Source organism: Anoplolepis gracilipes, chromosome 2, assembly GCF_047496725.1.
Source record: "Anoplolepis gracilipes chromosome 2, ASM4749672v1, whole genome shotgun sequence".
In the NCBI taxonomy this organism is placed as follows: Eukaryota; Metazoa; Arthropoda; class Insecta; order Hymenoptera; family Formicidae; genus Anoplolepis; species Anoplolepis gracilipes.
In genome coordinates this window covers 14,714,791-14,738,700 of record NC_132971.1, presented here as the reverse complement: position 1 = coordinate 14,738,700, position 23,910 = coordinate 14,714,791, and the positions used below count along the sequence as shown (strand labels likewise).

General features: G+C 34.4%; 1 protein-coding gene across 2 annotated transcripts; it reads left to right on the top strand.

Moving 5' to 3' along the window:
- The first annotated feature begins 180 nt into the window (after nucleotides 1-180).
- On the top strand, nucleotides 181-22,680 carry LOC140676518 (homeobox protein unc-42). 2 transcript variants are annotated; one of them, XM_072911649.1, is made up of 6 exons: nucleotides 181-650; nucleotides 6,969-7,096; nucleotides 7,410-7,517; nucleotides 17,530-17,823; nucleotides 19,452-19,551; nucleotides 21,715-22,680. In XM_072911649.1, exons 1-6 carry the CDS (start codon nucleotides 431-433, stop codon nucleotides 21,819-21,821), a joined length of 957 nt encoding a protein of 318 aa, XP_072767750.1. In that variant the 5' UTR covers nucleotides 181-430; the 3' UTR covers nucleotides 21,822-22,680. The 2 variants fall into 2 exon arrangements, with proteins under 2 accessions (XP_072767750.1, XP_072767749.1); XM_072911648.1 differs by having other exon boundaries at nucleotides 328-650; nucleotides 17,530-17,712; nucleotides 21,715-22,676.
- Nucleotides 22,681-23,910: the final 1,230 nt, after the last annotated feature.

Here is a 23,910-nt window from a genome sequence, read left to right as displayed (position 1 = left end):
GTCCTCGATCTCTCAGGAGGATCTTTCAGTGTGTCGATTCGAGGAGGATAAAACGCAGTGCGTATTCGCAGAGCGGACGCGAAGCGCCCTCATCACAGACTTGCGTTAAAAGATGTCCTCGTAGATAGTCGGGATTTCACTCAGGTGATACTAATACGAGCTACCTCGACCAGGTTACCCCGGCATCACCCTGGCTAACGATTTGTCCGGAGGTACCGGGGGTCCCGGTGCGGGCGGCGTCGGTTCCGTCGGTGGTACCTCCGTCGGCGGCGGAGGCGGCGGTGGCGGCGGTGGCGGCGGTGGCGGTTCGTCCCTGCCGACGACTGCCCTCAGCCTCGATCACCAGCAATTCAACATATTCCCGGCGATCTTCAGCCGACAACTTAATTTCTCCGCGGCGGCCGCCGCCAATTGCGGACAGAACAAGCTGATGGACGAACTCAGGCCGAATCTGGGTTTGCTCGGCGTTGGCCTGGTCGAGAACGACAGCTTCCACCTGAATCACAATCAGGAGAAGAGAAAGTGCAGCAGCGCCAGCTCGAATGAGCAGGACTTCGGTCTCTACGGGGTACATCAGGGCCTGGAGGCGAGCCCGCCGACGCCCGCCGCGACTCCTGGTAGAAGCAGTGTCGGGGCCACCACGACTGTCGGTGAGTACCATTTTTGCGAGCTTTGATAATAATTCAATGATCCCATTCGTTCTCACATTATTATTTCATATTAATAGAGAAATAAATTTCTGACCAGAAGTGGGCATTATTCGAATACATTTTTATCTACTTTGTTATTTGAATAAAATTTTATTTGTACTATTTGTTTGCATTATTATTCGTTATTAGCACGCATTATTTGTTACTTTTATTTTCATTTTTGTTATCTATTATAGTTTTTATTATACATATGTACAAGATATTTTATTTTCTACATGCAATTATTTTTGAAACCGATTGACAAAAAATTTATTAGATTAAAATTATTCCTTTCTTAGCTTTTAATAGAAAAGATCTTATTTCGATAACAAAGAAACGTATGAATAATATAATGATTATTATAATATTTGATAATGCAGTGTGATAATATTGTTCATATTAGTCGGAATGAAAAAATAATAAGAACATATTTAATTAAATAATATTCAAATAAGAATTTACTTAAATAATTATTTAATCGAATAAATTTTTATTTAAATAAAAATGCAAATGTCATTTACAAATAAATTATGCTTTATCTCTATTATTCGTTATCTATTATTTGAATAAATTTTTATTCATCTTTGTTCCTTGCTTTATTTATAAGCGCACAAGTATTACTTTAATTGGGAAAGATTAGAATGTATGTTGACTGTTATTTTTTTCTTATTGATGAAAACTGGAAATATCAGTAATAATTTTTGTCTTATATTATAAGCACATTCATTGGAATACATGTTGTATTTCAAACAAGGTATATAAACCACTCTATTCGCTGGTATCTTCTTTATTTTTATTCAAATAAAAATATATAATTTGTAATTAATTTTATCAATAGAAATTAATGATTTTATAATACTTGAAAGAAGTAGATTATATATCGATATTTGTTTCATTATTATAGTATCGTTTTTGACGTACAATATCTGTAATAAAAAATATGATAACATGTTACATATTTTTTTGGAGATGTTCTGTAATTTGATACACACTTTTGTAACTTTTGAAGTCGCGTTTTTATATCATCGAGAAAAATGGGCATCGTGCTATCTCGAGATAGACGTATTTTCCGCTTGTTGAGCCCCGAGCACGCGTTCACGCTGGCGAGGCGATCGGTCCGGAGTGTTGACAATGGGTCGGGTGGTCCAGACATATGGTGGTACCTGTTCTATGGACTATTATTATGTGCTAGTAGGGCTTAAGAGAGCTTAGCAACGAGGGTGCGTTAATGGGGTGGACTTGAAACGTCGGACGAAGCTTGAACGAGTGACGAGTCTCTCGCGCCCGATTTCGACGAGTCGAAAGACTTGGGATCGGGATCGAATGAAAGGGCTCATCTCTCTCATTCCCTCTTATTCTTGTTATTGTATCGCGACTCGTATTTCATAATGTGTGTTTTATACGCTCAAAATGTCAATTTGTACTCATTAAGTGCAAAGTGATTAATCATTGCATAGTTCCAAAATAAATGCAAATATAATTATTCCTCGTATACATATATATAAAAATTATACTGTATTTGAATTAATTAAAAGCACTTTAATATTATGGGATTGTTGTTAGTTTAGAATAAAACGTGAAGTAATATTTGTGTCTTTTAATTCATTAATTTTTTTCATACTGTCGAAGAACCTAAACCATTTTTAACAAGATTTGTTTGCATTGATTCCGTATGTTTACTGAAGTATTAATTAGAATTTACTCGAATGCGTATCTTCATTTTTAAGCGAGAGAGATTTGGCACTTGATGAGTACGAAGTTCAACAGGTCTATCGCGACACGGCAGTCATTAGAATTTTTTGCGCCATTTATTATGTCCGTAAATGTGAATTTCACACGGTGGCACCGATTTGCAAATCACGATATCCAACATTCCGTCGTACCCTTCAAGGTCAGGGTTTCCGGAAACGAAATGAGACTACCGCGGGATTCTCATGCAAATGATAATCCGACAGCGTCGGGCCGCTTCGCGACGAGGGAAAAAGAGATAACGGAATAAAACGAGGACAGGACGGCGGTGGAGGGAAAAATTAATGTCGTTAACCCCCTCGCGCGTTCTCCCGAGTATTAAAAGTACTCGAGCGACGGTCTTCTGCGCGCGCGGTTCCCGTATCCTCCTTAAAAGGCGCGTACGGCTCTTGTTGAGTGACCCGTAACGTCGTCAGCCTCCAACTGCACTCGAGAAAAATTAATTTGTTCCGCGTGTTCGCCTTTTATACGCGTTAATCTTTGACAACATTGCGATATGTGATTCTTAAGTATTATATGTAAATATTAAGATCAAGTATTTTCATTCAATCCAATTATTTCATGAGAAAACATGTTGTTATGTACAGCTATTTTTCAGTTTTTAGATTTAAATGTTTTGATAATTAAATTTTTTAAATTAAAACTCTAGTAATAGTAATAGTTGTGAAAGGATATGAAAAGATTTTTATTTATCTAGCCTTTTAAATCTTAAGACTTTTCAGAAGAAAAACTTATACTTGATTATAGTTTGAATTAATTTTTTATATCTTTTTCTTTTTCGCTATTTTTTTCTAAGTTGCATATGCAGAATGTTCGAAGAATATAATGTCGAATATTTTGAAAAAGACTACCCTCTTGCGCTGCCATTTTGCTATTTGTTATTAAATATTTTAATAATTTACAATTATTTGTCGTTTCTTGAGAATCAATGTTGATTATTTCAGTCATTTATTTGATGCGTGACACATCTTTTTGTCAATAGCAGGTTAATATATTCACGTTAGATTTTTTTAAAATATATATCTGCAAATGACACATGAAACTCTGAAATGTTGGCAAATAGGCTTGCAGATGTGAATATTTGAATATTGATAAGAATTTCAATTATTTCTCGCGGTTTGTCGTGAGAAGAATCAAATTGGCATCGCGCCGAATGAATTGTGGAAACGCTCGTATCACTTTCCGCTGGACTGATAATGCGTTCTAATGTGACAGCAGATGCCGACGGATGGCAGCTGTAGGTCGAGAGAAGGCCATCGCATTATAGTAATCTTGTAAATCGTGTCATTTGTCGCGCGTGTCACCTCGTTAAAATCATCGCTAATTATCACTCTGCCCCCTGCCTCCCTGTGACTGTTCCCGAAATCTGCGGGGGCAGATGTTCGTCACCGGCGCCACAATGCACCCTCGCACCAGCGTTCTTTTCTCCGCGTTTTTCTCGAGTGTCGCTCGTCGAGCTTGTCGGCGAACAGCTTGTAACTTCATCCAACAAAGGGTTAACTCGGCTGCGAACTGCTGCACGGATCCTACGGTTTTGCCGACATTTTATTGGCATTGCTTCGCTTTACTCATCTCCGATTGCATGAATTTATTTCGTGAGATATCACATTGTATTGCAGTTTACGATATACGCGATGTAAACTGAGATATGGAAATATTCTTTATTTATGGAACTCTTGGTCAATTTGGTGATGAAGACAAAATTAATTCTAAACTGTTTCCAAAAATCAAAAATTGACGATGTTTTCTATAACTAAAAGTGTCTCGTTTTTAATTGTCAATTTTGTTAAAATATATAAAAAATATCCCTAAAGATATCTTCTTGTGAAACATAAAATTATTTTAATCCCGTTTGAAATAAAAAGTTGTAAGAGAGAAAGAGTGGGAGACTTATTTTTCAAAAATAACTTTTTCATTGAGAAGAAATTGTTTTTATCTAGTTCTGTATCATGGTGACTAAAAAGTAATACTATTTATTAAATGGTATAACTATTAATGAAATACGAAGTAAATATAATAGAAAGAAATCTTTGTAACTATTTATATATAATATTTCTTTTGCCGATAAATAAAATATTATTAATATGTTTTCTTTTCTTTAAAGTTTTAATTTTTGTTACTTACAGAAAATCATTTTTAAGAGAGAAGTTTTTAATGATACATGTATATTTTACATAATGTTTATAGTTTATAACTACAAATGGCAATTGTATTACGGTAACGGATTATTTTATCTGATTGTAATAATATTTCAGTCTTTTGATAAATGTTTGTATTTGGTTTGTAGTGTATTCGTTTTAACAAATATAATTTAGGATATAATTTTTCAGCAGATTTTTATATACATACATTGAAGATATGTAAAACCGACAACCGTAATTTTTTTTTTACCTATTTTCTGCAATCGAAAAACTCTGTAATTGCATAAAAACGGATTCAAATCCCGAACAAATTGAAACAGCAATGCACAAATATATTTCACGAATCTAAATTTACAATCCAGTAATAAACTTTTTGCTTCCTTATAATTATATTATAAAATCAATATTTATAAGTTTGTGTATCTCTAGAATAATAGTTGTGAAGAATGTTTATAACAATATTTTCCGTACTATACAAAAGAATCATACATTGCGTAAATGGGTCGATATCCCATTGTTATATACCGTGAATTAATAGGAAAAATTCATTTCGACATCATAAAGATCGCGGAAAACACTTTTTTGCCGATACCTTTTATGAGACATTAATTTCATTTCGTATCATTTATGAAAATCTCGTTTCAATCTATACTCACGTACAAAAAATTAGGACGAGCTTTTTGTTGCGTTAAAATGGAATATACTTTTAATGGAACAAAGTATTCCTTCCAGTCCGCGTTATCACAACTTTCAGAATTTAATTGCGCGTGATTACATATGGTTGAATGTGCCCCGTGAAATCTCTTTTTTAATCTCTTATTTTCAAATTTTTATTTCTCTTTATTTTCTTGTGCTATATATAAATCTCTAAAAAAAAAAAGAAAAATTATATGTATTCAATGTTTCACCTACCTATATTCCCAAATATATAAAAAAATTGATATATGTTCTCACAAACATTTGATATATGGTCTTAATGAATATAATGTCGACGAGAATTTCTCGAAAATTAAAATGTTTTGAGAAAAAAAATTTTGGATAAAAAAGATTAATATAAAAAATTAAAAAAAAACAGTAACTAAAAAACATGGTAAAATAAGGGAAAGGAATGGTCTCGATGGGGCCCTTCGCCTTCTTCGCTGAACTTGACCGAGTTTCCTCGTTCACCGGGTAACCGGGCAAGGTATGTAAAGTGGACAGCATTCATCCTTGAACATTGAATCAGCATGTAACATGATTAGGTCATTAACGCCCTAACCAAGTTAGCATAGTGCGAGGGACTTCGCTCGCCACGCTTACCCCGGGACCGTGCGACCCCGGTAGGTACCTACGTTCGTTCATAAAGCCAGCGTCGCGACACCGTGTCGCGCCGACAACCAAGACGACGATGCCGACGACGACGTCGACGTCGTCGACGACGACGACGACGACGACGACGGCGGTGACGGCGGCGGCGGCGGCCGTGGACCTTGTCGCGCGTCCGAAAGTTCGACAGATCGCGCGCTTTCCGTGGAATATCGAATTTTCCGACGATGAAAGCGATACGGGAAATCGAGTTTCGGTTCGCTCCTGTCCGACTCTTTCGTCGTCTAACGGATGAACAATACGTGTACGGCCGTCTGCGGAGAGTGTTGACCGCGCGCGAGGTGTTCCCAGCCGGTGTCGTTAACGGAGTTTGTTTATCGCGTTGACGTTGGGAAAATGTCACGTAACTCGGTTTGGCCGCGGAAAAAGAGTTCGTGTTGCGCTTTCACGAGAGGCACCTTTCGTCAAAGTAGGTGATTATTCAAACATTCCACGGAATTATACAGGTTTGTTTTAATACGAATTTGTTTTTGAGAATTCTTCGTTTCGCATTTAATTTTTCATTTTGTTTTTTCGCTAGTAAGGGTGTAATCTCCCAAATAGAGAAAATGCAAATTGTTCCTTAGAGCAACCCGATCATGTTCTGCATTACTGAAAATGAATCATTTAACGAGATAATCTTTTAAATATGAATAAAATTTAGTGTATATAATAATTTAATACATTGCTGCATTATATTATTTGTTCGACATACAATTTTGCTACTCAATATATTATTTGATGGCCACAACATGCACATTAATATGCCATTAAAATAATTTCAAGCGCAATCGGCGAACAATTTAATTTATGAAATTATTAAGTAATTATAAACCCACACGCAATACAATTGACTAATGCAATGTTAATAAAATTGAAATTTATCTATCGTCATATCGACTGTATAGGCAAACATTATCTCAGTTTAATACGAGGCAAATACGAGAAAATGTAAGTTTTTTTTTTTCAATCGTAGTCTATTGAGTAAATTTTTGTTAGATGGTTTTATAAAAATATTCAAGAAATATTTCTTCTTTTTTTTCAGGAGCAGAAGGCGCTTTTAAAAAGTTAAAGCCTGACCCCTGCGCCTCTAGTCCTCATATTGGTCACACACCTACAACAGCTAGTTGTCCAACACCCGCCCGACGGCGACACAGGACTACCTTTACACAGGTTGGCACGTTGAAAATATTAAATTTTTTATTTTTTTAATATTTTTGCGAATAATTTAACACGTGTCCTTTGTGTGAATAATTTTTTGTGCGAATAATTTAACATATGTGTGTGTGTTATGAACTAACACCTTTTTTCTTCAATATTCTTTTCATCAGCGAGATTTCTTACAAATGTACGTTCCTGCAGTGGAACATCGAACTCTGTGATCGATAATAACATTTCGATTAGTCCTAATCTTTCGTATCGCGCCGAAATTTCCTGCCGGGTAGCTCAAATCGGCCTTTACCACGGCTTTTCAATTGTTTCGCAGGAGCAGCTGGCAGAATTGGAATCGGCGTTTGCAAAATCTCATTATCCGGACATATACTGCAGGGAGGAATTGGCGAGGACCACCAAATTGAACGAGGCCAGAATTCAGGTGAGTGTGCTGCTTTTCGCAGTTAAGAGTAAAACAAATGATTTTTTGGATCCGACGTCCCGAGTAAAAACATAGATTTTTAATTAAATCAATAATAATTATCGATACTGTTTTAACTGCATATATTTTTTACAAGAAAATTTAAATTGAAATAGTGCATGAATGTCTGATAATTTAAACAGTTTCTTTTCTCAATCAATGATGCGAGGACACGTCACTTGTCATTAAGTCATTATAATATGCAAAGTATTTGCAAAATGCCTATTTTTTCACTCTTGCAATTTAATATATTTCTTTTGGCTACTAGCACTTTTTTTCTTCAGTATTTTTTCCATCAGCAAACGATTGTTTGAGACTAGATTTTTTGCAGTCTACCATTAAGATTATATTTTATATTGCCGAAAAGTTTGTAGGCATACTTATCTCCTGTCTATCTTTTTGACTGTGACTCACTGTGTAATTGAATCAAAGATGCATGTGGGGTGACAAAATGAAATTACGCGCGCAAATGTCGATCCAAGACACCCTATATTCTTTGAGGGTCGTGGAATTGATCAGAGGGGACGAAGATGGTTTTCAACATATTTTTTTCAATAAAATCGAAAGAATCTTTATGGCAAATACTGGACAATATACGTACAGTATCTTTGGTTTTACTCGAGTCTTGTGAGACAGATTTGACTTTTCATATTTTCAATATCGAAGCATTTAAAAACGTATATTAAAATTGCTATCCTCCATTTTATACGTGGTAACATAAATTCTCATAAAGAAAAAAATTATGATTCGTGGAAAGTTATAGTAATCAAATTTTTAATTTCTTCGACATATATGAAAACGTGAGTTCTACTACGGTGGTGGTGCGGTTTGTGATGACATTAAGGGTGGAGGATTTGGTAATAAGAGAGAAAGAGGTAAGCGGGAACAGGGCGAGGAGAAGAGGAGGACGAGGAGATGTCGGGGTTGGTGTACCAGTCCCGAATTCCGAGCGAGCGGTACATATTAAAACAGTCGCCGGTGCGTTGCGCTCTTTTGATATATAATGCAACGGGGTGTTGTTTGAGTTAAAAGCCCGGGAACCGCCGCGACTTAACCCTGTTAAACTGCGATGCCAAGTAAAACGCGGTTTGCGCTCGTCGCTCGCCGGTTATAACCGATGCACAAAGTGTCCGCCGCGAGGAGGTGCACAACCCGCGCGGCGGATGGTCCTGTGTTCGTTCCGACCTCAAACACGAGAGAAATAGAGAGAGAGAGAGAGAGAGAGAGGCTCGCAGTTTTAAATGTCATTTCCAGTCGCTGGTTTTCCGGCGCGCGGCTGCCCCAGAATCGCCCAATTACCTGTAATCTGCAAAGCGCGCACTGTAATTAACGCTCGCGGATTTGCGCATCTCGGCTACTCTCAAGTCAATGATAGCTTCGTCTCGCATAAGGAAACTTTCGTGATTTCGACCAAAATATATACTCTTTGGTCCCATTGATTTCTTACACCGCATTAAATTAGCTCTTACTATTTGCTTCATTTTGTATTTCTTTTTGGATTTTTTTTTCTGCATATTTTAATAAGTGAATAAAATTCTGTATATTTTTCATGATGTTTTTTCAAATATTAAATCACTTATTTATATGTATAATGCATTCAATATACGTAAATAACACAGAGTCTATTAATCATTATGTTAATAATTATCGGTGCATTATAAAAAAGTACTTAAATTGTAATTCAGTAATCATATTTTTGAGTGCAACGCTAAAGCAGCATTGATTTTAATTAATCTTGCAAAGTAGAATTAAAAATTTAAAAAATGATTAATAGTAAATGGTTTAATTATAAATCAATTTCAATACACCTCTATTTCATATGAAATGATATCGATGAACCATAAATATCAGCGCAAAATTTAGAGACACCCTCTTACCGTTTTCTACGTGAACGCGAAGGGTGAAGGAAAATTTCGTCGTCCCCTGGAGGAATCGTGAGGTCGGTTTGGGTTTAGGAAGGTATCCGTCGCAAAACAGGGGTTCTCGGTGGAAGAAAAAGGTAGGATGGCGGCCACGTAAGAAAGGGGGGCCCTTGTCTCTCCCGACGTTCTTCCCAACTCTCCCCGACGCCCCGGCACCATCTCATCCTCGTCTCGTAGTGGAAGGAATAGCGAGCCCGGCAAGCCTGAGACGTTTCAGATCTATCTAGGGTGGAGAAAATTCAATTTAAAATGGCGGCTCAGATATAATGGCAGCCTCCGGTACAGCGTCACCCAACCCCCTGCGCGCCCAACTCATCTCAACTTTGCCACCCTCGTTCGCCGTCTATTTCTCTCTCGTCCTCGCCGCCTCCACGGCCCGTGTCGCTATCTTTGAGGAAACAGAATGCCGTGACTAGCGCGGGAGCTTTTAAAGGAACGACTTCTACATCTACGATGTTGCTCGTTAAAAAAAAAAAAGATGGATTTTGCTCTCGAGATGCGTTGGTGTCTGTAATTTTTTTCCATATAATAAGCAATAAAGGACGATATATACATAAGCGTAAGCTTTTTCAGTCTAGATTTACTAATTATCGTTTGTCCTTGTTGGTTGTTTTAAAAAATATCTTTTTCTATATATTTTGCACAAATAATATAGTATTTAATACCCAGGTAGCACTGTTCGTTTTATAAACGTTTTCTAAACGTATCTGATACAAAAAGATACGTTTAGAAAACGTTATAAAACCTTTATAAAACGAACATGTGCTACTTGGGTAGCTAGTACTTAATATGCAATTTTGAGAACTTTTAATTATTAATAATAAATTATTAGATATAACATCTAACATACTCTTTAAACAGTGATTATATGATTGGGAACTATTTTTAAGAAATTGGGAATTATTTTAGGAATACTCTCTCTCTGAGGATCTTTTGAAGAGATTGTATATAAGTACATAGATTCACCCCTGATGATGACGCAAACGCTACGCGATTTGCAATTTCTCTAAACGCGCAAACGCACGCGCGCGAATTAGTGCACCTTGAATGAGCGTTTTCCAGGCGAAACACGGTACACCTTGTGTAGGATCGTTTCCGTCCATTTATGTCATTTCGAGTGAGGTTTGCAGGAAACTTGGTAGCAAGATGTATTGCTACGTATACGTACACAAGCATGCAAATAAATTTAATAGGAAGGTAAAGCAAAACACTTGGTCGAGCGGAGTGAATATTTTCCATGATTGCTTGATAATTACAAACGAAAATAGAATAGGTTTGGTATTAAATTATTTCTAATTCTAGATTTCTCTACAGATAGATAGTAAATTGATAACAAAACTTGATATTTTTATTTATTTAAACTAGATTTTATTTTAATAAAATTCTTATTAAAAGATTTATTAAGAGTCGGAAAAATATTTAATTATACTATAGATGTATCATAATTATCAGATAGCCTTTATGTAGGCGGATTCTCTGATTTTAATTTGGAGATGATTTTCTCTCAGCAAAAATGTCGAAATGGATCATCATTTTCTGGAAACTTTTAATTTTTGTCATTATATATTTTTATAACTAACAGTAAGCCTTAAATTACAATTTTATTAAAAAGTAAACTTCAATAATTAATCGAAGAATGTAACTGTGTTAATCGTTTAACTCTACAAAGTTTAATTTACGAAAAATTCTTCTTTTTCAATCTTAATTCGAAAATTATTGATGTCTCAATATTTTCGTTGAGAAAAAATCACTTCCAAATTAGCCAGATAATCCACTTGCATAAAGGATATCTGGTAATTACATCCTGTTTACATGAATATTAAAAAAAGTTACAAACGCAAAAAAAGATGTTTGATTGTCAAGTCACTATAATATATATGGATCGCAAAAGTATTTATTACGATAATGAATAATAATAGTAAAAAAATCGAGTAACACTTCGTGGTAAGAGAATAATTCTCGAATCATTGCACAAGAAATCCCATTATGCCGAGGAAAAAAGAAAGGAGAGACTCCGAGTTCCGCGATATTGAGTTAGCCGAGTTTTCATTCGACCTTTTTACTTCGATTCGACTTCCGATCGAAGCCTACCTACCTGTCGAGCGTTTTACGAGAAAATCGGCTTCCTATCTGACAGGAAACAGGAAAATTTATGAGAGTAGCAAAAAAATTGCTGGCAAGTGTCCTCTTTGGCTTTACATTTTTTACGGTTACACAAATAATAATTTATAAATAATTACAATTATTTACGCATTCGAGAGTATTTAAATTTCATCGAACTTATCAATAAATACACAATTTCTATATCTAGACAAACTGAATTGAATTTTTTTATTTAAAAATACTACAAGGTTAAATAGAAAGAGGGAAATTCTATATAAGTTTGCAAATATAAGAAATAATATAAAAATATAAATGTAAAAGAATATAAAAGAATGTAAATATGTATTTATTACTTTACGTCTAATTACATTTGATTGTATTTATATATATTACATTAAGAATAATAATTTTTGAAATTTATATGTTTTTGTTATAAAATTTACTCTGTTTTGATGACCTACAGTATTCCAATTTTAATAGAATTTCTTGTGTAATATAATTCGAGAATTATTTTCTCACCATAGAATATTACTCAATTTTTTATTATTATTGTTATAATTTATCATTATTGTCATAAATATTTTTGGTCAAATATTACATCAGCGACTTGATGATGAAATATTGAAACATTACTTTTGCATTTGTAATTGTTTAATTATATATATAACTAAATATTTATAAAAGAAATGGATTGTGATTATTAATATAAAATCACAAGAGAATTTTACTTGCTTGTTTCTCTCTAAAAAGACTAAATAATTGTCAAGTTGATTCTGTATAGAAATTACACAAGTACATTTAATTGTACGTCGTCATATTCATAATTTCCGAAATGGATGCGCAAGCAGTATATCATTATATTAACAGGTCTTACGCGCTCTTGCCTTCTTTTTCTTTTACAAGAAATCCATTACCCGTGTATCACATTTTCTCGTGCTAGTATGTGGGTTAGCTATCAGAGTGCAGTATTCTCTCAGGCATACAGGGGAGGATAGTTTTCTCGGTCGCGGTCCTCAAAGTAGTAGACATTTTGAGCCACGTTCCCCGTGGGATAGCCATCTCTCTTCTACCTCACCCTCTTTCTCTCTATCTTTCTCTATGAGTGAACGATGGAGAAGGATGAGGTAGATAGATGGATAGATAGAGAGAAAGAGAGGGAGAGAGAGCAGTTATTGAATTACGAACTCTTAGCTTTCCAGTTCTTGCAGAGTGCGCGCCTTGAGGGACGCGAGCGCGCAAGTATGTTCTCGAAAAGCTCTTCTAGGGAAGAGGCAAATAAAAGGAATCACCCTTTTACCGGATCTCTCTTCGGGCAACCTATTCTACCCCTCCGTAAATGCGTATACGGTATGTACAGAATGTACATTGGCTAACTTTGGTAAACGAAGAGCTGTCGAAAGTTTCGAATCAATGTTGATTTAACAAAGATATCGAGAAATATTGGATATCTCAAACCTCATCGTTAAACTAATTAAACCGACGAAGTAACTTGGCGTTAAATTAAAATACACATTTACGCATTTGAAGTAAATTTTTATTTTAACGATAATCAATGTGTAATTATTTTCTTTTGCCTCTCGCAAAAAGTGTTTGACTTTTCTAATATTTTTAACCACAATCTATCATCTATCTACGTTCGTTATTTTTGTTGACAAAAATCGATTGCGAATTTCCACCTATCTATCTCCAGTTTTTACCAATTCTCGAATGCTCTGTGTGTGTATATATACGTTATAGATGTATCTATTCGCAACAGTATTCTCGATAGTGAAGATACGTCCCGTTTTAGATTTTACGGAAACACACGGTATCAAGTTAAACGAAGCGTCGACAATGTCATTTGCATATACACGACGGAAATACAAGCATGTACACGAAAAAATACCGGGGAAGCGGCAAATATGGGAATCGAGTTCTTATTGAGAATTTTTGGAAAACCCTCCTCGCGAAAATGTGAGGTCCAAAAGATAATCAATCGAGCTCTCTGTTTGTATATATATGACGGATACAAATCCAACTTTGAAAATCTCGTTAAAATAGGTTTCGCATTAATTTCTATTCATGCCTCGGGTGATTTAACGAGCTTTAGAATTTGATTTACTTTCAAAATGCACGATTTAATTATGTAAAATATATACTGAATACATTTATTAGTTTTTAAAAAATATTTATGATATTATATGACATTCTATATGTTTACATATTTTTATATTTTTTAGAACGTTATACATTACACTCTTAAAATAGCACCATACGTTTCAATTGATATTTCAACGTGTTATATTTTCTATATATTTAGAATTAGCAACTTTGTACGCTACTAGCGACTAATATATGTGGTCCCTGTAATGCCAGATTATTCGAAAGCTAAGTGTGTTTTATGCAATTGTAAATCGTCCCGCGACGAGAATTCCAATGTGGATTGAGATTGATTATGCGACTTGCCTCTCGCACGTTCCGCGATTTCCATACATGTGAGTTAGAACGATGCATGCTCGTCATGAAAATGTTAATCAAGCCCTTTGTTAAGAGTCTTCAAATGTGGCTTTACCTTCAGAACCGTGTATCGCTCCCGTCTCTCGCCGCGAATATTTCTTTCATTTTATTTGCAAATTTATGTAATACCATTAAAAAAGAAGTATCAAACTCGGTAATTTCTATAATTTCCGCTGTGATTTACAATTGCTCTTTCTCCAACGATTCCTTTCGACGTAGATCTGGATTCAAAATTCACTCATTTTAGAATTAATATTCCGATTATTATTGTTCCGATAATCGCACCGCGATTCTCTATAATATTTCATATCCGAATTGAGTACTCTCTGTCTCTCTCCACTAAGTAATCCCGGATTCTAACCAATTTCGCGGCAAGAACTTAATCTAAATAAGATTTCATTATATATATATATATACTTCGTTCGGCATATCTGGACGTTTCTACTACAGAACTTCATTCGTCGTAATTTCCTATGCAAGATCGTTTATGATCGTTTATATATATGTATATATAAATGTATTATTAATATTTTTTATTTATTTGAATATTTTTTTGGCGATAACTCTGAATATTTATTTACTTACGCAATATAAAAACAATTGTTATTTTAGGGATTTTTATTCTGTTTTGTAAAGTGTGTCTATAGTTTTATGTACAGATAATTAAATAATTAAATTATAGCGCCTTATAGCGATTTATTTCTTCTAAGCAATCTATTTTATCGCAACATTTAATATAAATTAAAATTGATTCGCTGAACTCGTGACATTTGATTCTAATTAATTTGGCAATCTAAGATAATCTAAGAATCAATTGTAACTTTGCAAAATTACTTGTCTAAAAACTTGTTTGCCACCCAATATCATCGAGTTCTATATGCATATCTATTTATAGTTTAATTACCAGTTAAATAAATTTAATAAAATATAAATTAGTTTTTTTATTAACATATTTTTAAAATATATATATAATATTTTATATGTAATGGTATGAAATGATATATTTTCCTGTTTTTGTTATGTTCTTTTCGTATATGAAATTTGCAAGGCATTATTTATACAAAGTTTGAGCATATCGTCAAGAGACATTACAATATGTTATAATAGAAAGAGCATTAGCGAAAATAATTCCACTGCTAATGAACTATTAATTTCTTGCGTAGGGGTTGATCTCTTCAGCGTGGGTTAGCGCAAGATAGATCTTGACGTAGGTGACGACCTTTATCGCATCAGACTGCCATTTGATGTTATATTGCTGGATTAATTAATAAATTAGCATCAAAATTACTTTATAATTAATTGAGAGAAATGATTAATTAAAATAGTTATAAAATTCTTTCTTGTTTTTCAAGCTAAAATAAATTTCTTATTTTAATTAATACACAGAGTTTAGAAAAATTTTTGACTTAGTTAGAAACTTTTTAATAACAAACCAGTTTCTAAGTTTTCAATATTTTTAAAAGTAACAGTGTGAAAAATAAAAATAATTCCAAATAATATATTTCTCGAAGCATTCTCATTTTCTAATTTTTTTGTGTCTTTTTTCTAATTATTTAATTTGTAGACTTCAACAACTTTTGTTATATATTTTTTCTGTATATTTTCTGTACAAATTAAATAGTGTAATTCATTTTTTTTGCATAAATTTTATATATATTTACATACTATACAGCTTTCAAGAAATAAAGATAAACAACAAAGAAAGAATTAATATTATTGATGTTATTAATATATTAATTAATAAAATTAAATATACATATTTTAAGAAATATTATATTTATCGATATATATCATATATATTGCGTAGTGTGTATGTGCGTGTATGTGTAAGTTCTTTTTCAAGATAAAGTCTGCAGTTTTGCTAGGTAAAACCATTAACCAAATAGTAAAATAAGATTAAAACTGTAAAAATAAGCTGTTGCTGATATTGAAAAATATTAAACGAAAATGAGACTGTTCGAATTTTTATAATAAAAATTCATTTATTTTCTGCGAACACATAGTGATTTTTTCCCTGCGTACTCGGGTTGATACGAGAACATCGCTGCGGATATTTCACAAGACACTCTTCGGAAACGCCATGCTTCCACACAAAGAGTGATAGAGCTGGGAAGTGAGTAAGGCAGAAGGATACAGAGAGTATGAGAGAATAACAGAGAAAGAGAGAAAGGGAGAAAGGGAAGGGAGGGAAAGAAGAACAGAGAGAGTGAGAGTTTGAGAGAGAACAGACCCGGTTCGAGCCACCCCAGTTCGTGTCACCCACTTCTGCGGCGATGAGAGAGGGTGCACAGTAGAAATGTCGATAAAACGTGTTGGCCAATGAGCGAGCCCGGTGTGACGTCACCGCCGCGGCATCGGCCAATCGGGTGGCACCGGTGACGTCACCGGTAAGGGTGGAAACAACCCCGACCCGGGACGAGAAGCCGCAGGCTTTTCTCTTTCTGGCGGGGGCCGTTGGAAAGAGGGGTCTGTTGGTTGGGTGGTAGGGTAGGGCGTGAGGGTGGAGATTGTTAGGGGTTACGGGGGTGGACGTGGATGAGGGAGTAAAAGGGGGAGGAGTGGTGGGCCGGGGTGCGGAAACGTGCGCCAGTGTGGATGCCGGGGTGAGTCGCCGGTGGCGGCTCAGGCAAGCCCCAATATGGGTTTACTAATCCCGCGAAACAATGGAAATTGCCCGATGCAAAATGGCGATAGGTAAACCACCCTGGGTTGCTGGGGATAAACTTAGGATCCGTTCAAGAGATAAGAGAAAAAAAGAAGTTACTTTTTGGCCCAACAGATTTATCACATTTTTTTTCAGACCATTAATTTATTTGTACTGAAGTACTTTAATTCTTAGATACTCTTGTACTATTGTATATCATTTTGTTAATTTCTTGGCCGCAATTTTGTATTATATATAAAGGTTGTGTATTATAATATTTTAATCTTTTAATCTTTAAATCTCGCGAAAATGTATAAAACTAATATTTTTAGGAAGAAAGAGAGGTAATTTTTGAAGCTTTAGAGTGAAATAAGTTCATAATTTGTAAAACCATGGAATCGAATCGAACGTTGATATGTTTCCTTTCTGATACAGAATGAATATGTATTAGTGAAACGCTTCCAGAACAATTGATACATAGATTCGAGTTGCTTCGAAGCGATTCAAACGAATAAATACAATATAAAAATTATATTGTGAAAAAATAACTCTAACGTATGTTTTGTTAATTGTTTGTGTAATGTAAAATTATGCAAAACTTGTCAAACTTTCTTTCTCTCTAATAAAAAAATACATATATTAATTGAATTTACATCAATTAAAGAATTATAATAATATACAGTTAGAATCTAATAGTCGAAACACTAACAATATACACACAGTGAAATTAAGATAGTCAATTATACTAATCGTTTAATTATTGTGTACGATTGCACCTATTCGCTCATGCAAGTTTGTTTTTGCGTAGGTTTGGTTCCAGAACAGAAGAGCGAAATACCGGAAGCAAGAGAAGCAACTGCAGAAGGCTTTGACACCAATTCCCGCCTGCCAAGGTGCCATGATGAGGAATATCTATCCTGGTGCTAGCAGAGGTTATCAACCCTACCCCCATCCTCACAACAGCATAAATGGCATAAATCGTTATCCCCAGGTGAGGCTCCCTTACGACGCGCAGGACGCTTCCGAAATTTCATTATTATCGATACCCGCCGCTTTGCACGCTCACCAATACACTCAACGCGAAGATACACCCTCAATAATGGCAAGTAAATAATATAAACAAATTACTAGTAAACAAAATTATTTAAACAAAAAGTTACAAAAGATATTGTCTCTTCCCTACATTATACATATATTTAAAAAAATTTTTTTGTTTAACTACTGTAAATTTTATCTAAGAGAAAAAAAGATTAAAATTGTTTAAATATTTCATAGTGCTTCAATTGAGGTTCGGAAAAATTGGTCGAACATTTTTTACCACAATATATCTATTTAATGTGCAATTAGTCGTGTTATAGAAAAGCAGTGAAAATATTTCGTTATAAATAGACAGATATTTTCATTTTAAAAATAGATTGAGATCTCAATGCGTTATTTGGAAAAAAATATACCGATATATTTTACCTAAGAATTTCGATACAACAGTAGATTTGGCCGCTTTTGAAAGTTCACATATTGCGAATGAATTCGCGTTTCTCGTTAATGATTTTAACCGAGGTATTAAATTGGAGTGCATCTGAGCGTGTATGTCCGGCGCATCGCTATCGGTCGATATAGCTAAATTGCATTTTGGCTGATTAGTTGGGTCGGCCGAATTACCGAATGCCTACCGTTTTAATTGAGCCGATAATTCGCGAGCGTGTCTATCGGTTTCTTTGGAAAAAAGAAACTTATATTTTATATTTACACAGTCTTCAATTCGATTTTTCTCTTTTTTTTTCTTTTTTTTCTTTATCCTCCTGTGAATGTTCTATTAAATTTGGAAGAAAATAAATTGTGAAGTGTTTTCTGCGGCAGTGGGTATATTTTTTTCAGAATTTTTGAAATATTTAATAATAATGTACCAGCCACACGCACACACATACACAATATTAAATTATAATGTTAAAAGCAAGAATATATATATATATATATATATATATATACATAATAAATAAAGGATAATTATTTTATAATAAATAATTTTATAATTAATAGTTACTCTTCATAATAAAATTGATAAAAGTATCGATGGAAAATAGTATTAGAGAAAATAAATTTTTTATTCCTTTATACCATGCAAATGGTATAGTTAAGAGAGGAGCTAGTTTTTTCTTTCTATTTTCATCAGATTGTATTTAATAATTGTGATATTATATAGGATCACGTAACACGTTGGAAAATTGATTACGGTCAGGAAATAGACACCGCGACGCATTATTAATTTCCATCAGTTCCGAACGTATATTACGCGTTTAATTTTTATAATGAAACCATATATCCCCTTCGTCACATTCGATTTCGCGTTTGCCTTTCCCGGCGAGTGGAGATGTAAGAGTGGCTTATAACCGATAATTATACTTCATACCCGTTAATTACTGCATTACTTTCTTCCCGCTGTTTCAGAATAGTCTCTCAAACCGCGCACGTATAATTTCATTGATATCGCAGATTTCATTTGTATTGTCCGCAAAAATTAATTACACGCAATATTAAAATCGCGCGTCTATTTTTCAAACAGAATGTAATGATAAATTTTTAACGCGACATAATATTATTTAATTAGAAAGAATTACGTATTCCAAGGAATGTGATAAAATTGCAAATCTTTACGTCTGATTGTTAGTTTTCCCTCTTCAAAATAATTGATCAAATTATTAACATCATTGATCGTGATAAACCGTGTTTCAGATGGGCACGACGTCTTATCCGAGCATGACCCAGCCGTTCTCCATGTCGCATTCAGCGTCGAATATGTCGGCCGTCACCGGTATGCGACAAGATGCAATGGGTGAGTCATAAATAATGCAACGCCAGTGCTTTAGATGCGAGCATGTGCGTAAAATGAGCGACATGAATGGTTTGCGCGTTACGCTCTTATTTAGGTCAAGGATCATGTAAATGTCTTTAATTCCAGAATTTGAAGGTAACCGACTTTACTTTTTTGCGGGGAATCGATCGTGTCGTTGTTGCATTCGAATCTAAATCTGAATCATTCTCAGCCGATTATTTGCAAAGTACTCTATAAGTTTCCTAAACTAGAATATAAAAATATCTTAAATGAAAGAATCTAACTTAAAACAAAATTGTATTTACAAATAATTTCGCGCTGTAACTAATAATTAATTTTGCGAAAGAGAGCAAGAAAGTTATATGATAGCCAGATGTTATTAGAAACGTCAAAATTGAATAAAAATTGTGACATTTTGCAAAGCCAACATATACAGGGTGTCCCATGAGATGTTGATGAAACTAATCAGCATAAGAAGCAACAAAGGTAAAATATTTTCTAACAAAAGATATTGAACGAAAGATATTTGATAGTCTTATTATACTAAAGATCGGAGATATTTTTATCATTTAATAAATGTTTATAAAAATGCTAAAACAATCTTAATGATATATATTTAAAGTGCGCATTAAAATTGAAACAGAAACCAAGTCTCTTTTGGAAACTATAAAAACCTTTAAGTAACATCTCTTTTGAGATGTTCTTCATCGTTCTTCATCATTTTAACTTTGGTCAATTTTCTTATTAGTTTGAGCTATTCAAAAATATGTATCATTAAAATTGTCGATATTTAGCATTTTTCATAAATGTTTATTAAATGATAAGAATATTTCCAATTGTCCTTAATCTATGTGTAAATAAAACTGCCAAATATTCTTTATTAAATGATATTTTCAGTATTAGTTTTAGCAACTTCTCACCCTGTAAATTAACAATTACGTCATTTCTAATGATTTTATAATAATTATTAAGTTTTTTATTAAACAAACTGTTTTTCTCACAATGAGCGTACACACATACCTATTTTGTACCTGATTATTGTCTTTCAACTATCACACACATGTCAATTCTTCTTCTGCAAGATCTCGTGCAAGAACGCGGAACGGACATAAACTAATTTCTTCGACCTCGCTCGGTTTCGTTTTCTCGTCCAGCTTCTCTGCGACTTTCCGCGCCATTTTCGCGGATGCTGACCTAACGTTATCGAATGATTCCGTAAAAATCCGGAGCGGAAATGGCGCGAATCCGACGCCCGAGCACGAGAGAACTCTGCCCGCCAGCCTCCAAGACGCTCTCTCCATTTCCGTCCCCCAGCGCCGTCTTACACCATTTCCGGCGCGAGATGGAATATCGCTTTTAAATCGAATCAAGACTATTCGCGAATTGCCTGCCTGTCGAGGTTACTCGGCGCGAGCGAGCGAGCGATTGCTCTACGCTTCGCTCCGCTTGCAATTTCGCCGTTTCTCCTTAATGATTTAACGTTTCTCTCCTTAACGTCTTAATGCGATAGCAAATTGACCGATTAGCAGACTCGATAAAGCTCCGCGGAAAGTCGTTAAATCGAATCACTCTTCGAGATTCTTTCGGGAGAAAAAAGAAATTCGGGGCTCCGAGCCAGGTGACATTTAGCATCGATTTATTAAGACAACAGTATCACGGGTGTTTAATTAATTAAATCGTTGTTGATAATATTTGCTTTGTATAGGCTGCAACTATTTTTATAATCAACGTAAAAGCTTAATATTGCGTGTCTTCTTCTTCATTTAACATAATAGATATTTTGTCAATTTTATGTTAATCTGATAAAATTAAATGACAGAATTAAATAAAAGTATAATCTATAAATAGTTTCAAAATTAATTATTTATAAAATCTATATATAATCTTATCAAATATATTATCCACATAATTTAAAAATTATTTATCTGTAAAATAATAAGCATTGTGATTAGTGTATAAAATAGTGCAAAATTAAATAATATGTTTTATATTCTTGTAATGTAATTTTTATGTATTAATTCGTTTTTATTATGGTACTTTAAGTAGAAATATAATTTAGAAATGAAGAACATATAGAGAACTTACTAAGCCAGGTCTATTCAGGCTCTTAATGATCAAATCTTAAATTACATGTTCGCCTAAAAACGTGGTTTTTCCTTTCAGGAATGTCAGCGGAGGACGAATGGTACAACAAGAGCATCTCGGCTCTGAGAATGAATACAGCCCATCATCCCAATCTGGCCGCACCCATGTTACAATATCAAACATAATTGTAAACGGAGGCGGGAGGGCGATTCAAGGGTCTCGTCAAAAATCCGATGTCATACTTATGATCGATGTATCGATCGTGATGACGAGGGAAGAGAAACAAGAGTGGATGAGAGTGTGACGAGATCGACAAAGCCCGATCGACGTTTCGCCGTTTCGCAAACGAAAAAGGCAAGAGATAAAAGCAGAAATACGGATGATGATCCATTTGCGTTACCGCTAATCGGCCCGCATGGCCGCATCGACATCCTGCTTTCACGACACATCCTCGCATTTCGCTTTGCAGCAAACGAGCTCGATTCGCATGTATTGCGAATAAACGCGCGTGAATCTCATCGATTATGCTTTGGATTTCATCACATATATTGTTCTGGCAAGCTAAATATTATTATTAAGCGCGACGTTGAATTCGATTAAACGCTATGATGAAATGGCTGCATTTATTTCGAGCATTCGAAATGTGAGTTTTAGGGCGCAAAAGTTCATTATGTTGCGCGAAAGAAATATTGTTGCAGAATTTCAATTAGCGTATTTATTAAAATTCTCGCTTATGCCTGCTCATGTGATTACCGCGACATAGAATGTATTACGATCGACGTACAGATTGTTTCTAATATCGCGTATTTTTTCTCGAGTCTCCCGCGAATTTAATATAGATTTTTTTTCTTATAAATTTTGAATTAAAATTCTATTAAAAACAAAGCATAATTTTGAGAATTTATGTAAAAAAAAAATTTTTTTTCATGTTTAAAATCTTTTAATTTCAATTAATCAAAATTGTAGTAAAACTTAATTCAAGATTTTTATTACTTTGTTTCAGAATTGTTGGCGTTTCAATATTTTAAGGGAAAACTTGATCGTAATTTATTCCAAATGTCCATATCATAAAAGTAAAAAATACAAAAATTAATTTTTTTATTTTATTAAAATTAGTTTTATAATTATTTATTAATTTAATAAAAAAAAAATGAAAAATTTTGTTGTCGCGAGAGAAAAGTTTAGTAAGTTGAATTTGAATGGAAAGTTCAGTTAATTATAAGTAATTTATCATACCTCTATATTTTAATTTTTGCAACGCAGAAAAATTTTCTTTATTTTTTCCACTAGAAAAGAAAGGAAGCTAAATCTTTCTTTATAGTATTCAAGAAAAAATGCACGATGTCTGAGACACCCCATACTTTGAATTCGCGGATAGCGATAGTTCTGTGATTGGCGTGTACAGAATAATAGAATCGTTTGTCGCGAGGTCTGTATATTTTCTATGTAACGAGTGTCTATTTTCTAATTATTTTCATTAAAGAAAAACGTGTCATACGACGCGCAAATGCACACTTAACACACTTGCACGCGACAATTCGTTAATCTCTTAACAACGATACGTACCACGCTTTCGTTAATCGACGGAAAAAAGAGAAAGGGGGCAAAGGACGGGATTGTACATAAGGGCGATATAGATACATAGCGTGTAATCGGCAGATACTCTAGCATATGCGATTTTTCAATGTCCTTTTAAAAGTGTAAGCATACCCTTAGTGAATGATATTAGGCATTGATTTGTGTGCTTATGTTGACCACGATTTTGGATAACAAAGAGGGACGAGAGCGCGGTTGGACGGCGATATCTGACAGTGCTTTTGCGTTTGAAATTTGAGGGGCGCCAGGGGGTTTTTCGTCGCGATCACCGTATTGCTGAAAATCACCCCTTTGCATAGATTAGATGTCGTTGCACACAAATCGACACAGGGACGTGTTTCACCATCCTTTAAAAAGTGACACAAAACGATGTGATTTTGCGTTTTGCATTACGTATAAAAAAAAAAAAAAAAAATAACGCGTATGAAACGTAAAACACTAATTGTAAGTGTATATTCGATCTAGAAAATATCGCATGTGTGAATTAAGACAAAAGTTACAAGTGAGAATGATCTTGAAGTGATAACAAGAATAACTGATAACATTATCGAATTGCTCATATTTTTAAATTCGTGTCATTCTTAAAATGGAAATGTGATGTATATCAGCGTATCGCGAGCAATGAGATGTTCAGTTTACAATATTGTTTGACAGAATTTATGCTGAGCGATTTGATCG